Source organism: Rhinoraja longicauda, chromosome 2 (genome assembly GCF_053455715.1).
Source record: "Rhinoraja longicauda isolate Sanriku21f chromosome 2, sRhiLon1.1, whole genome shotgun sequence".
Classification (NCBI taxonomy): Eukaryota; Metazoa; Chordata; class Chondrichthyes; order Rajiformes; family Arhynchobatidae; genus Rhinoraja; species Rhinoraja longicauda.
Genome location: NC_135954.1, coordinates 111290883 through 111304501, shown reverse-complemented (window position 1 = coordinate 111304501; position 13619 = coordinate 111290883). Strand labels below are relative to the sequence as shown.

At 48.2% G+C, this 13619-nt stretch overlaps 1 protein-coding gene across 2 annotated transcripts in view; it reads right to left on the bottom strand.

Moving 5' to 3' along the window:
* slc39a4 (solute carrier family 39 member 4) overlaps positions 1 to 11182 on the bottom strand; it is a 48987-nt gene extending 37805 nt beyond the window's left edge. Inside the window, exon 1 of one of the 2 annotated variants that reach the window (XM_078425813.1) lies at positions 10899 to 11182. In XM_078425813.1, the coding sequence (XP_078281939.1) occupies positions 10899 to 11120 (222 nt within the window). In that variant the 5' untranslated portion in view covers positions 11121 to 11182. Of the gene's footprint in view, positions 1 to 8143; positions 8180 to 10898 lie in introns of those variants that run through there. The other variant, XM_078425822.1, reaches the window with a different exon arrangement.
* Between the last annotated feature and the right edge of the window lie 2437 nt (positions 11183 to 13619).

Below are 13619 nucleotides of genomic sequence, written 5' to 3'. Positions count from 1 at the left end.
TGAGGAAAGCGAGAGTAATGAAGATAGGCCTGTTTGAGGTTACGACAACCATGCCGATCAGATCAGATCAGATGAGGCCCAGATATTTCCCACCTCTATTATCTTCCATTTCACCACACCCTCTCTGCCTGCCTAGGTCCCACTACACAAAGGGCCACTGCCTTTTGACAGTGTTATGTGAGACTTCTATTCATGGCTGAGTTATTAATTGCCTCTTCCTCATAACTGAGCAGCCACGGTGAATTTTGTAATAAAAACGCTGAATATGATATGGCCAGCTACGAGATGTAGTAAAGGTTTATTGCTGTCACACCCTTTCTGAACTGGCACAATCACCACCTCAGTCTCTCTTAATCTCCAACCTGATACAAGACATAACTTTTCATGTTTCCACACCACTCCCTTCCACTGTTACTGAAAATATATATTTGATTTCAGACTTCACCCAGTCTGTGGAAAGGTCATTAATCCGAGACATTAAACACTTTCTCTCTCCCTCTCTCCCTCTCTCCCTCTCTCCCTCTCTCCCTCTCTCCCTCTCTCCCTCTCTCCCTCTCTCCCTCTCTCCCTCTCTCTCTCTCTCTCTCTCTCTCCACAGCTGCTGTCTGACCAGCTGAGCATTTTCAGCATCTTCTTTTTTTGTTTCAGATTCCAATGTCGGCTGAGTTTTTGTTCGAGTCATAGAGTGACACAGTGTGGAAACAGGCCCTTCATAGAGACATAGAGTGATACAATGTGGAAACAGGCCCTTCATAGAGTGACACAGTGTGGAAACAGGCCCTTCATAGAGACGTAGAGTGATACAGTGTGGAAACAGACCCTTCATAGAGTGATACAGTGTGGAAACAGGCCCTTTGGCCCAACATGTCCCAGCTACACTAGTCCCACCTGCCTGAATTTGGTTCATATCCCTCCAAACCTGTCCAATCCATCTACCTGTCTAACTGTTTCTTAAACGTTGGGATAGTCCCTGCCTCAACTACCTCTGGCAGCTTGTTCCATACACCCACCACCCTTTGTGTGAAAAAGTTACCCCTCGGATTCCTATTAAATCTTTTCCCCTTCACCTTGAACCTATGTCCTTTTTTGTTTTTTTCCCTTCAGGCACCTTTTCTGGCTGGCTTGAGATAATCATCTTCATTCTCCACAAGGTACATTCATTATTTATGTTACCTCAAAACTTACTAAACCCACTCCCAACATTCACATCCAAATTGTTAGTATAATAATGAACAATAGTGAAGCCTAAACTGATCACTGGTATACCACTTGTAATAGATCTCCAGTCTGAAAAACAACCATCTACAAAAACAATCATCTACAATAACCCTGCGTTTCCTACCTTCAAGCCAATTTTGGATCCATTTGATAGTTTAGCTTATTGCCACGTGTACAGTCAGCGAGATTAATTTGGCTAGCTCATCCTGTTTCCAATCCAATCCAATCCAATCCAATCCAATCCAATAGAACTTTATTGTCATTCGGCACAAGTACCGAACGAAATTTCAGCAGTCACAAAACACAACAAAAAAAAGAAAAAAGTACACAGGGCACACGACCCCAAGACAAACATCCATCACAGTGAGTCCAAACACCCCCTCACTGTGATGGAAGGCAACAAAACTTCCACTCTCTTCCCCCCACGCCCACGGACAGGCAGCTCGACCCCTAACGAGGCGACCGACACGCAAGGGGATGGAAGGCCCCGCGGCCGAGCCGCACCGGGCACTGAAACGTCCCGCGGCCGAGCCGCGCCGGCGATGTTAAGTCCATCCTATCTGATCTAATCTTCCAGACAAACATGCCATGCAGTACCTTGCTAAAGTCCATGTAGACAATGTCCACCACACTGCCCTCATCCATCTTCTTGGTCATCTCTTCAAAAAGCTCAATCAAATTGGTGAGATACACCGATCAGCCAAAACATTATGACCTGATGAGCCAAAACATTATGACCACCAGCCTAATATGCTGTTGGTCCTCCGTGTGCAGCCCCATACGCAGCAGGGTGCGATGCACTGTGTATTGTGACACATTCCTCCCGTGACCACCATTAACATTTTCTGTGACTTGTGCCACAGTCGACCTTCTGTCGGTTCGGACCAGACGGGATAGCCTTCGTTGCCCTCGCGCATCGATGAGCCTCGGGCGCCCAACACCCTGTCGCCGGTTTGTGGTTTGTCCCTCCTTGGACCACTGTCGGTAGGTACTCACCACTGCTGACCGGGAGCACCCCACAAGCCTTGCCGTTTCAGAGATGCTCTGACCCAGTCGTCTGGCCACAACAATTTGGCCCTTGTCAAAGTCGCTCAGGTCTTTACTCCTGCCCATTTCTCCTGCATCCAACACATCAACGTCAAGAACTGACTGTTCACTTGCATCCTAATATATCCCACCCCTTGACAGGTGCCATTGTAACAAGATAACCAATGTTATTCACTTTGTCTGTCAGTGGTCATAATGTTTTGGCTGATCGGTGTATAATTTGCCACACACACAGCCATGCTGGCTGTCCCCAGCCAGTCCTTCCTTTTCCAAATGCATGTCGATGCTGTCTCTCAAAATGTCCTCCAGTAACTTACCCACCACTGATGTTGTCCACAAGCTTTTCCTTGCATCCTTTTGCAAACAGAGACGCAACATGATCCACTCTCCAGGCTCCCGGCACCTCACTCATGGCTATCAATTATACCAATATCTCTCCCAGGGTCCCATTTCTTCCCTGACTGCAGTTCATTTTTATGATCATTAATCGAGGCAACTTTGTGTGCATAAGAAGTAGGGGTGGCCAACTGTCCCGTATAGACAATAGACAATAGACAATAGGTGCAGGAGTAGGCCATTCCACCCTTCGAGCCAGCACCACCATTCAATATACATTAATGACTTGGATGAAGGGATTAAAAGTAACATTAGCAAATTTGCAGATGATACAAAGCTGGGTGGTAATGTGAACTGTAAGGAAGATGCTATGAGGTTGCAGGGTGACTTGGACAGGTTGTGTGAGTGGGCGGATGCATGGCAGATGCAGTTTAATGTGGATAAGTGTGAGGTTATCCACTTTGGTGGTAAGAATAGGAAGGCAGAGTATTATCTGAATGGTGTCAAGTTAGGAAAAGGGGACGTACAACGAGATCTGGGTGTCCTAGTGCATCAGTCACTGAAAGGAAGCATGCAGGTACAGCAGGCAGTGAAGAAAGCCAATGGAATGTTGACCTTCATAACAAGAGGAGTTGAGTATAGGAGCAAAGAGGTCCTTCTGCAGTTGTACAGGGCCCTAGTGAGACCGCACCTGGAGTACTGTGTGCAGTTTTGGTCTCCAAATTTGAGGAAGGATATTCTTGCTATTGAGGGCGTGCAGCGTAGGTTTACTAACTTAATTCCTGGAATGGCGGGACTGTCATATGTTGAAAGACTGGAGCGACTAGGCTTGTATACACTGGAATTTAGAAGGATGAGAGGGGATCTTATTGAAACATATAAGATTATTAAGGGGTTGGACACGTTAGAGGCAGGAAACATGTTCCCAATGTTGGGGGAGTCCAGAACAAGGGGCCACAGTTTAAGAATAAGGGGCAGGCCATTTAGAACTGAGATGAGGAAAAACTTTTTCAGTCAGAGAGTTGTGAATCTGTGGAATTCTCTGCCTCAGAAGGCAATGGAGGCCAATTCTCTGAATGCATTCAAGAGAGAGCTAGATAGAGCTCTTAAGGATAGCGGAGTCAGGGGGTATGGGGAGAAGGCAGGAATGGGGTACTGATTGAGGATGATCAGCCATGATCACATTGAATGGCGGTGCTGGCTCGAAGGGCCAAATGGCCTCCTCCTGCACCTATTGTCTATTGTCTATTGTAAACCAGTATCTGCTGTTCCTTCCTACACACGAGCACAAAGGAAGTTGACTGGAGGTCATCGCAGCCACAGAACAGCTCTGCAGGAGTTCCTCAGCTTGGTGTCTGGGGCCCAGCCACATTCAGCTGCTTCATCAATTACCTTTCTTCAGTCGTAAGGTCAGAGGGAGGGATGTGCGCTGGTGATTGCACAATGTTCAGCACCATTTATGACTCCACAGATACTGAAGCCATTCTACATCCAAATGCCGAAAGACCTGAACCATGTCTAACAATAGGCTGATAGGTGGCAAGTAAGATTCACCCGCACAAGTGCCCGGCTGTGACAATAACAACCGAGAAAATCCAACTATCATCTCCTGACGTTCACTGGGATTTACTCAACCGAATCTGCAATATAGATATCCGAGGATTATCATTAACCAGAAACTGAACTAGATTAGCTATTTGCACAAAGTGGCTAAATGAGCAGGTGAGGGGCTAGTAATCTTGCAGCAAGCAGGGTGGCACGGTGGCGCAGCGGTAGAGTTGCTGCCTTACAGCACTTGCACTGCCAGAGACCCAGGTTCAATCCGACTACGGGTGCTGTCTGTCTGTACGGGGTTTCTACCTTCTCCCCGTGACCTGCGTAGGTTTTCTCCGAGATCTTTGGTTCCTTCCCACACTCCAAAGATGTACAGGTTTGGAGGTTAATTGGCTTGGTATAAATGTAAATTGTCCCTAGTGTGTGTAGGATAGTGTTAATGGTTTGGTATAAATGTGAATGTAAATTGTCCCTCGTGTGTGTAGGATGGTGTTGAGGAGTGGGGATCGCTGGTCGGTGTGGACTCGGTGGGCCGAAGAGCCTGTTCCCACACTGTATCTCTGAACTAAACTAAACTAAAGCAAGCAACTCCCCTCCTAACTCCCCAAAACCTGTCCCCCATCGACAAAGCTCAAGTCAGGAGCGTGATGGAATACTCTCCATTTGTCCAGACGAGCACATCTTCAACAATACTCAAGAGCATTGATACCAAACAGGACACAGTGGTTCTCTTGATTGACACCCATTCACATTCATCCACTCACCCCATCCCTGACACAGAGTGGCAGCAGTTTGCATCATCTACAGGATGCTCTGGAGCAAGTCATTGAAACTCTTGAGAAGGCACCTTCCAAATCCATAAGGAGGACTAGGGCAGCCAAAGTATTTGGCCACCACCACCTGGAAGTTGCCCTGCGAGCCAGACACCATCCCCACTTGGAAACGTGTCGCTGTTCCTTCACGGTTGATGGGTCAAAGTCCTGGAACTCACTCACTCACTCACTCACAACGCAAGGGTTGCAGCTATTCAACAAGGCAGCTCACCTGCACCTTCTCAAGAGCATCGAGAGATGAGTAATTCAATGCTGGCACAGCCTGTGATGCTCCACACCCCTTGAATGAATGTTTTAAATAAAGAGTGCATTCACCGATACCAATTTAAGAATGCGGATTCACAGATTAAGAAGTTCTCTGTCCAGTTTAGTTTTCATATCAACACAAACAGAATATCTCTGCAGTAAATCCTGGCAAAGCCCTGCAGTGCGTGTTCAGAATTCTTTCTCCGAGCTCCCGGAAGGCCGCGGAGAAGCCGAGACCGGAGCAGGCTGGAGCGGGGTCTCGCGGATCGACAGGGCCCGCAGCTGACTTTTTCTAATTAGCTTAATTAATTAGTGTGCAGCTTTTTGCACTGACGAGTTATGAATTACTTCTCAATGATTTTTTCATCTAAGTCTGTGCCAAATTTCAAGTAGATACCAGAGATGGGTCAGGAAAGTCAAAATCTAGACACATTTTCGATGTTCGGCCCGTGGTCTATATAGGTTAATTGGCTTGATAAATGTAAAAATTGTCCCTAGTGGGTATAGGGCAGTGTTAGTGTGCGGGGATCGCTGGTCATAGAAACATAGAAAATAGGTGCAGGAGTAGGCCATTCGGCCCTTCGAGCCTGCACCGCCATTCAATATGATCATGGCTGATCATCCAACTCAGTAACCTGTACCTGCCTTCTCTCCATACCCCCTGATCCCTTTAGCCACAAGGGTCACATCTAACTCCCTTTTAAATATAGCCAATGAACTGGCCTCAACTACCTTCTGTGACAGAGAATTCCACAGATTCACCACTCTCTGTGTGAAAAAAAACGTTCTCATCTCGGTCCTAAAAGACTTCCCCCTTACCCTTAAACTGTGACCCCTTGTTCTGGACTTCCCCAACATCGGGAACAATCTTCCTGCATCTAGCCTGTCCAACCCATTAAGAATTTTGTAAGTTTCTATAAGATCCCCCTCAATCTTCTAAATTCCAGCGAGTACAAGTCGAGTCTATCCAGTCTTTCTTCAATGAAAGTCCTGCCATCCCAGGAATCAATCTGGTCGGCGCGGACCCGGCGGGGCGAAAGGGCCTGTTTTTGCACTGTATCTCAAAACTAAACTAAACTAAACTAAACTAAAGATGCTGGAATCTTGGGCAGCATCTTTGCTCAGGACTCTGCTGAATTTCTTGATCACTCTAATGCCCCTCAAAGATAACATCACAGCAGAAGAATGATGGCACTGTTTAAAATTGTGGCCCTTTCGTGGCCAAGACACAATCGCTGGCAGCAGGCTCAGAAGCAAACATTAATATTTTCTTAACCTTTCGACGACAGGTTTTGGCATTTTGACAAACTGAGTTTTGACAAATTGGTTTTGCTGATCTGTTCCCATGGATTTGAAACAGAAACTTCCTCAAGAACAAGCACGATTAAATTACATGATGCAGACTGACGCAGATGCTGTTGCTGGTCAACAAAGGAAGACACAAAATGGTGGAGTAACTCAGCAGATCAGGCAGCGTCTCTCAATAGACAGGCGGTTTTTGTCATCAATCTGAAGAGGGGTCTGTGATCCGAACCATCACCTGTCCATGTCCTCCAGAGATGCTACCTGACCCGCTGAGCTACTCCAGCACTTAGTGTCTTAAATTACGTGATCCATTTACATCACTTCTTTGCTAGGCTTTTGATTGCTGCTTTCTCACTCATAGATGGACTCCCTCCATGTTTGTCAAGGTTGTGAGAGAACAAATGGCATCGCATCCTTCTTAACAAGTAAGTTCGATCATCTAAGTACTTTTAAGTTGTTTTCAGTTGCTGCTCCTTCCCTTCATGGAACATAGAGCAGTACAAGGCAGGAACAGGCCCTTCGGCCCACAATATCCGCACCGAACATGTTGTTAAACTAATCTCCTCCACCTGCACATAATCCATATCCCTCCATCCCCTACATATCCAAAAGCCACTTATTTTGTCTGTCTCACCACTGCCCCTGGCAGTGCCTTCAGCAACCCAGCAACTCTGTGTAAAAAAAAAAACTTGCCCTTCCACATCTATATACTAAAACTCTCGTTTGTTCGTCTGTTTGTTCCTGAACTACGGCCAAACGGTACACGATAGCGCGACAATTTTAGGCCCACCTTACTCACCGTCGTCCCTTTGGTGCTAATGGAAGAAGTTTCATTGAAATCGGTGTTATATATTTAAAGTTATTCACATTTTAAAGTTGTTAAATCTGTTTCCTAGGGAGGGAGGGAGGGGGGAGGGAGGAGGGAGGGGGGGAGGGAGGATAAGGGGGTTGAGGGGGATGGAGTGGGGGAAGGGGAAGGGGGGAGGGAGTAGGGAGGGGGGGAGTAGGGAGGGCGGGAGGGAGGGGGGGGGGGAGAGGGGAGGGGGGAGAGGAGGTTGCTGCACCAGTGCAGGGGAGGTTTGGGCCCAACGGGTCCACTTGTTCTAGTCTCCATTAAATGTTGCCCACATTCTGATCGTTCTCTGTTGGTAGAACGGAGGCACGAGAGAGATAGCAGGTATTGAAAGCTTGAGCAAAATATACAAAGTGCCGGAGGAACTCAGCGGGCCAGGCAGCATCTACGGAGGGAAGCATCAGATTGAAGAAGGGTCCCGTCCCAAAACGTCGCCTGTCCATTTCCCTCCAGAGACGCTACCTGACGCAGTACTTTGCGCATGGGTTTTTTTGTCAGCTTTTGCTCCTAGATCTCTCAGGGCTGAGAATTGCAACCCCATCTGTAACATCCAGGCTCGCTCTCCCCCAGCCCCCCCCCCCCCCCCCCCTCCCCACATCAAAGCTTTCCTCCTCTCTCCAATCTATTTGATTAACGATTGCTACTGGCCAAATACTTTCTTAACATTGTGGATGAAATGCATTCCTTTCCTTTGAATTCTTTGGTCGCCGTTTAGTAATTTGCAATGAATCACAGTCCTGCAGCCACTCACCGATTCTTTAGAAAATGTTCCTTTGTTAAACGTGGGTGCAATGTGCGATTTGTCAGTGAACTGATGTGTCGAAACTGCCTTCCTGGTACAAAATGCCTTTGAACTATCGATATTTTTTCAAAAAAAGATAAACAATTACACTGTACCAACACGCAGAAAGGTCATAGTAAGCTCTCGAAGAAGGCAAACAAAGTTTCACGGTAATGCTGCTATTTCAAAGCTCCGGTGTCTTTGGTTCGATCCCAACCTCCACAGTTGTCTTTGTTGAATGTGCACCTTCTCCCTACGACTGTGTAGCTTCTCCCCCCCCCCATCCCCCCACCCCCCCACCACCCCACACCCCACACCCCCCCACACCCCACACCCCACACCCCACACCCCTCCACCCCCCCACCCCCCCACCCCACACCCCCACACCCCACACCCCCCCACCCCACACCCCCCCACCCCACCCCACCCCCCCCCACCCCACACCCCACACCCCACACCCCCACACCCCCACACCCCCACACCCACACCCCACACACCCCACCCCCCCACACCCCCACCCACCCCACCCCCCCCCCCCCAGTGCTCTGGTTTCTCCTGCATCCCAAAGTCGCGGGGACTGCTGCATTTATCCCCTGGTGGATGGGTAAGTGAGTTGATGGAGAATGTGATCTTAAACTGACTAGGTTCGGACTCGATGGGCCGAAGGACCTGTTTCGTTGCTTTAATCCTCCCTGATCTTACACTTGTCAGAGAGCCTATTCTAGACTCACTGCAGAAATGGGTCTCGCCTGGTTCATTTCTGCGAAATTATTTTAAACTTGTGTGTTCTCTGCACCAGCGCTCTTTCCACAAGAAAGACCATTCCTTATTTTACTCTGAGCCGTCTTTGAAATCAGTTACAAGGGGGAGCAACCCCAGCTTCCCTAGTATAGGAAAATAACTGCAGATGCTGGTACAAATCATAGGTAACCAGCTTTCCCTAGTGCTTTTTGTCGATCTGTGGTTCCCTCGTGCCTGACACGATACCAGCAGTGAAATGTTCACACAAGAGACTGCAGGATGCAGCGGTCTCGAGCAAACCACGGATTCAGCGGGTCAGGCAGCATCCGCGGAGGGAATAGGCGGGCGTCTTTTCAGGCCGGGACCCTTCTTCTGATGTTGAAAAGATGCTGCCCGGGCCGCTGAATTCCTCCAACACTCTGTGCTTTGTTCCCCTTTCCCAGCAGCCCTCCTTCGAACTGTCTTCGACATTATCGGCGTTGGCAAAATGCCGCAATTGATCCCTCCCCACTCGCCTCTAACCCCCTCCATCCACACCAGCGGTCAGTCAATTAATATTGTGCGGCAACGAACTTAGCCCAACCTATGCAGACACAAGGTAAACACAAAATGCCGGAGTAACTCAGCGGGTCAGGCAGCATCTCAGGAGAGAAGGAATGGATGACGATTATTAAGGGGTTGGACACGTTAGAGGCAGGAAACATGTTCCCAATGTTGGGGGAGTCCAGAACAAGGGGCCACAGTTTAAGAATAAGGGGATGGCCATTTAGAACCGAGATGAGGAAAAACTTTTTCAGTCAGAGAGTTGTGAATCTGTGGAATTCTCTGCCTCAGAAGGCAGTGGAGGCCAATTCTCTGAATGCTTTCAAGAGAGAGCTAGATAGAGCTCTTAAGGATAGCGGAGTCAGGGGGTATGGGGAGAAGGCAGGAACGGGGTACTGATTGAGAATGATCAGCCATGATCACATTGAATGGCGGTGCTGGCTCGAAGGGCCGAATGGTCTCCTCCTGTACCTATTGTCTATTGTCTATTGGACTCCCCAGCTGCTGTAATAGAAGTTAAAGTCATATCCCCAGTTCCCCCAACCCATCCCCCTTCCCAGTTCTCCGACCAGTCTTACTGTCTCCGACTACATTTTATCTCTTTGCTTTGTTGTTACCTTCTCCCAACTAACAATGATCTATGAAGGGAGAAAAACTGCAGATGCTGGTTAAAATCGAAGGTAGACACAGAATGCTGGAGTAACTCAGCGGGTCAGGCAGCATCTCGGGAGAGAAGGAATGGGGTGATGTTTCGGGTCGAGACCTTCAGTCTGAAGAAGGGTCTCGACCCGAAACGTCACCCATTCCTTCTCTCCCGAGACGCTGCCTGACCCGCTGAGTTACTCCGGCATTCTGCCCACCTTCGATTTAAACCAGCATCTGCAGTTTCTTTTCCTATGCATTTAGGAAAAATGCAATTCTTCAACTAGAAAAAGGAAACAGAGTGCCGGAAATAACTCAGTGGGTCAGGCAGCGTCTCTGGAGAACGCGGACAGGTGATGTTTTCCGTCAGGACCCTTCTTCGGACACTTTGTTCCACATGCAGCTTCCCCCTCACCCCACTGCAATCAGTCTGAAGAAGGTGTCCTGAACCAAAGCATCACCTATCCATGTTCTCCAGGGATGCCACCTGACCCGCTTAGTTACTCCGGCACTCTTCGCCTTCTTTAACTACTCTTGTTTCTGCATTCAGTGGAACTGAACAGTTCCCATCTCCAGAATATGTGAACAATCATTCATAAAGCACAACAGGAGGATTTAAAGTTGCAGAATCTTAATCCATGCCATTATAGTACACGTATTCTATTCCCAGTCGCTTTTAAATTTAAAAACGAACCAAATAGCAAGAGGTTAGTGCTTTGAATGGCCTTCAGGTGGCACCAGCAGTCCATAGTGGAATTTGTCCCCAAAACTCAGCGATCAGAAAGCTTTGCTTTTTTACCTTTTCACACGGCACCTCGGAACACTGCACACGGTTCCCCAAGACACTTATTAAAGAGGTGACTGCCAGCTCAGTCAGGATGTCCTCTCCTGGCACTAGAAGGTCCACCACTCTTCTGAAGAGCTCTCGCCCGGTGACAAAGGGGGGTTCGTCCTCTCGCGACGAGGCTGCCAGCTTCAGGGCAGCCAGGAGCACAGGGAGCAGTGCAGCCAGCCCAGTCATCGTGCAGCAAATCAATAAAAAAGAATCTCTCCAACAACCTCACACACAAAGGCCTCTCGACAAAGATCCTGAGCACTTGTGTGGGCAAAGAGGTTCAAATGGGCTGCTGGTTTAAGTTGATGATTTTTATATCTAACCTAGTAGCAAATGCCCCCCCCTCCCTCCTCCTCGCCCTTGATTGGCCCGGGAGAGATTAATGATGTCAAACCCTTCACCACTAACAGGAAACTCCCAGGTTTGCAAATCTTGATTTTGATTGACACTGAACCAGCTCTGTGACCTTTCAGAGTGAAAATGCTCACCTTGAATATGCACATTCCGTTTTAATTCCCAAACATGTCGCGAAAGACAACAGGCACTGTTTCCAAAAATGATACCCCACCCACCGTGAAAATGTTTCGCCAGCGTCCACTCCACCCTTCCCTTTAATAACCGAAAATGCGGGAAAGTACCGATCAATACCACGTCAAACATCCTTCTCCTGGGTTATGTCCACTTTCACTCTTAGCTACATTTCTGCATTTGTTCAAATAGCCATCTTTCATTCAAGTAAGAATCCCATTGTTCCAGTCCAGCTGCACATAACAATAAAGCACTCTTGACTCTTTCCCTCTTTGTCGCTGGTAATCATCCTTCCAAATTATCATCCGGTCACTTGAGCTTTTATTTTGTGCAGATTTCTTTTTAGAAATCTTTTTTTGTTCATTGTTTTATTAAACCTTGAACATGCTGATCAGCTTGGCATTCTGGGCTAATCCCATTTGCCTGCGTTTAGCTTATACTAGACCAAGTGGGCCCGTTGGGCCCAAACATCTCCTGCATTGGTGCAGCACCCTCTCCTCCACCCCCTACCCCCCCTTCCGCTCTCCCCCCTCCCCCGCTCCCCCCTCCCTTCCTCCGCCCTCAACCCCCCTCCCACTCCCCCTCCTCCCCCCTCCCCCTCTCTACCCTTCCCCCTTCCTTCCCCTCCCCCCTCCACCCCCTCCCCCTCCACTCCTCCTCCTCCTCCCCTTCCCCCTTCCCCTCCCCCACTTCCCCTCCCTCCCACTCCATCTCCCTCAACCCCCCTTATCCTCCTTCCTTCCTCCCTCCCCCCCCTCCCTCCACCTCCCCCCTCCCTCCCCCCTCCCTCCCTAGGAGATAGATTTAAACTTAAAAATGTGAATAACTTTTAAAATATAACACCGATTTCAATGAAACTTCTTCCATTAGCACCAAAGGGACGACGGTGGGTAAGGTGGGCCTAAAATTGTCGCGCTATCGCGTATCGTTTTGGCTGTAGTTCAGGAACAAACAAACAAACAAACAAGAGTTTTAGCATTTAGATTTAGCTGAACCCTTCCTATCCATAGGTAGACACAAAAGGCTGGAGTAACTCAGCGGGTCAGGCAGCATCTCTGGAGAGAAGGAATAGGTGACGTTTCGGGTCGAGACCCTTCTTCAGACTGATGTTTAGCTGAACCGAAAACATTGCCCATTCCTTCTCTCCAGAGATGCTGCCTGACCCGCTGAGTTACTCCAGCCTTTTGTGTCTACCTTCGATTTTAACCAGCATCTGCAGTTTTTTTTCCATCCGATGATCCATATATCTTTAGAAAGTCGCCATGGTATCTGCTGCTCTAGCTTCCACCAGCCGCTCATTCCAGATACGGGCTACCCTCTGTGTGAACAGGTTGCCCCCGAGCTCCCTCTTAAATCTCTCCCCTCCCAACTTTGGCCTGTGCCATCTCGTTTCAGAATCCTCTACCCTGAGAAAAAGACTGTGAGCATTCACGTTATAGACAATAGACAATAGACAATAGGTGCAGGAGGAGGCCATTCGGCCCTTCGAGCCAGCACCACCATTCAATGTGATCAGGGCTGATCATTCTCAATCAGTACACCGTTCCTGCCTTCTCCCCATACCCCCTGACTCCGCTATCCTTAAGAGGTCTATCTAGCTCTCTCTTGAATGCATTCAGAGAACTGGCCTCCACTGCCTTCTGAGGCAGAGAATTCCACAGATTCACAACTCTCTGACTGAAAAAGTTTTTCCTCATCTCCGTTCTAAATGGCCTACCCCTTATTCTTAAACTGTGGCCCCTGGTTCTGGACTACTCCAACATTGGGAACATGTTTCCTGCCTCTAACGTGTCCAACCCCTTAATAATCTTATACGTTTCGATAAGATCCCCTCTCATCCTTCTAAACTCCAGTGTATACAAGCCTAGTCGCTCCAGTCTTTCAACATACGACAGTCCCGCCATTCCGGGAATTAACCTAGTAAACCTACGCTGCACGCCCTCAATAGCAAGAATGTCCTTCCTCAAATTTGGAGACCAAAACTGCACAGTACTTCAGGTGTGGTCTCACTAGGGCCCTGTACAACTGCAGAAGGACCTCTTTGCTCCTATAATAATAATAATAATAATATTCATTTATTGTCATTGCAACGAGTACAACGAAATTAAAAAATAGCCAATCCTGACGGTGCGTACAAACATATATGCAATAAATGCA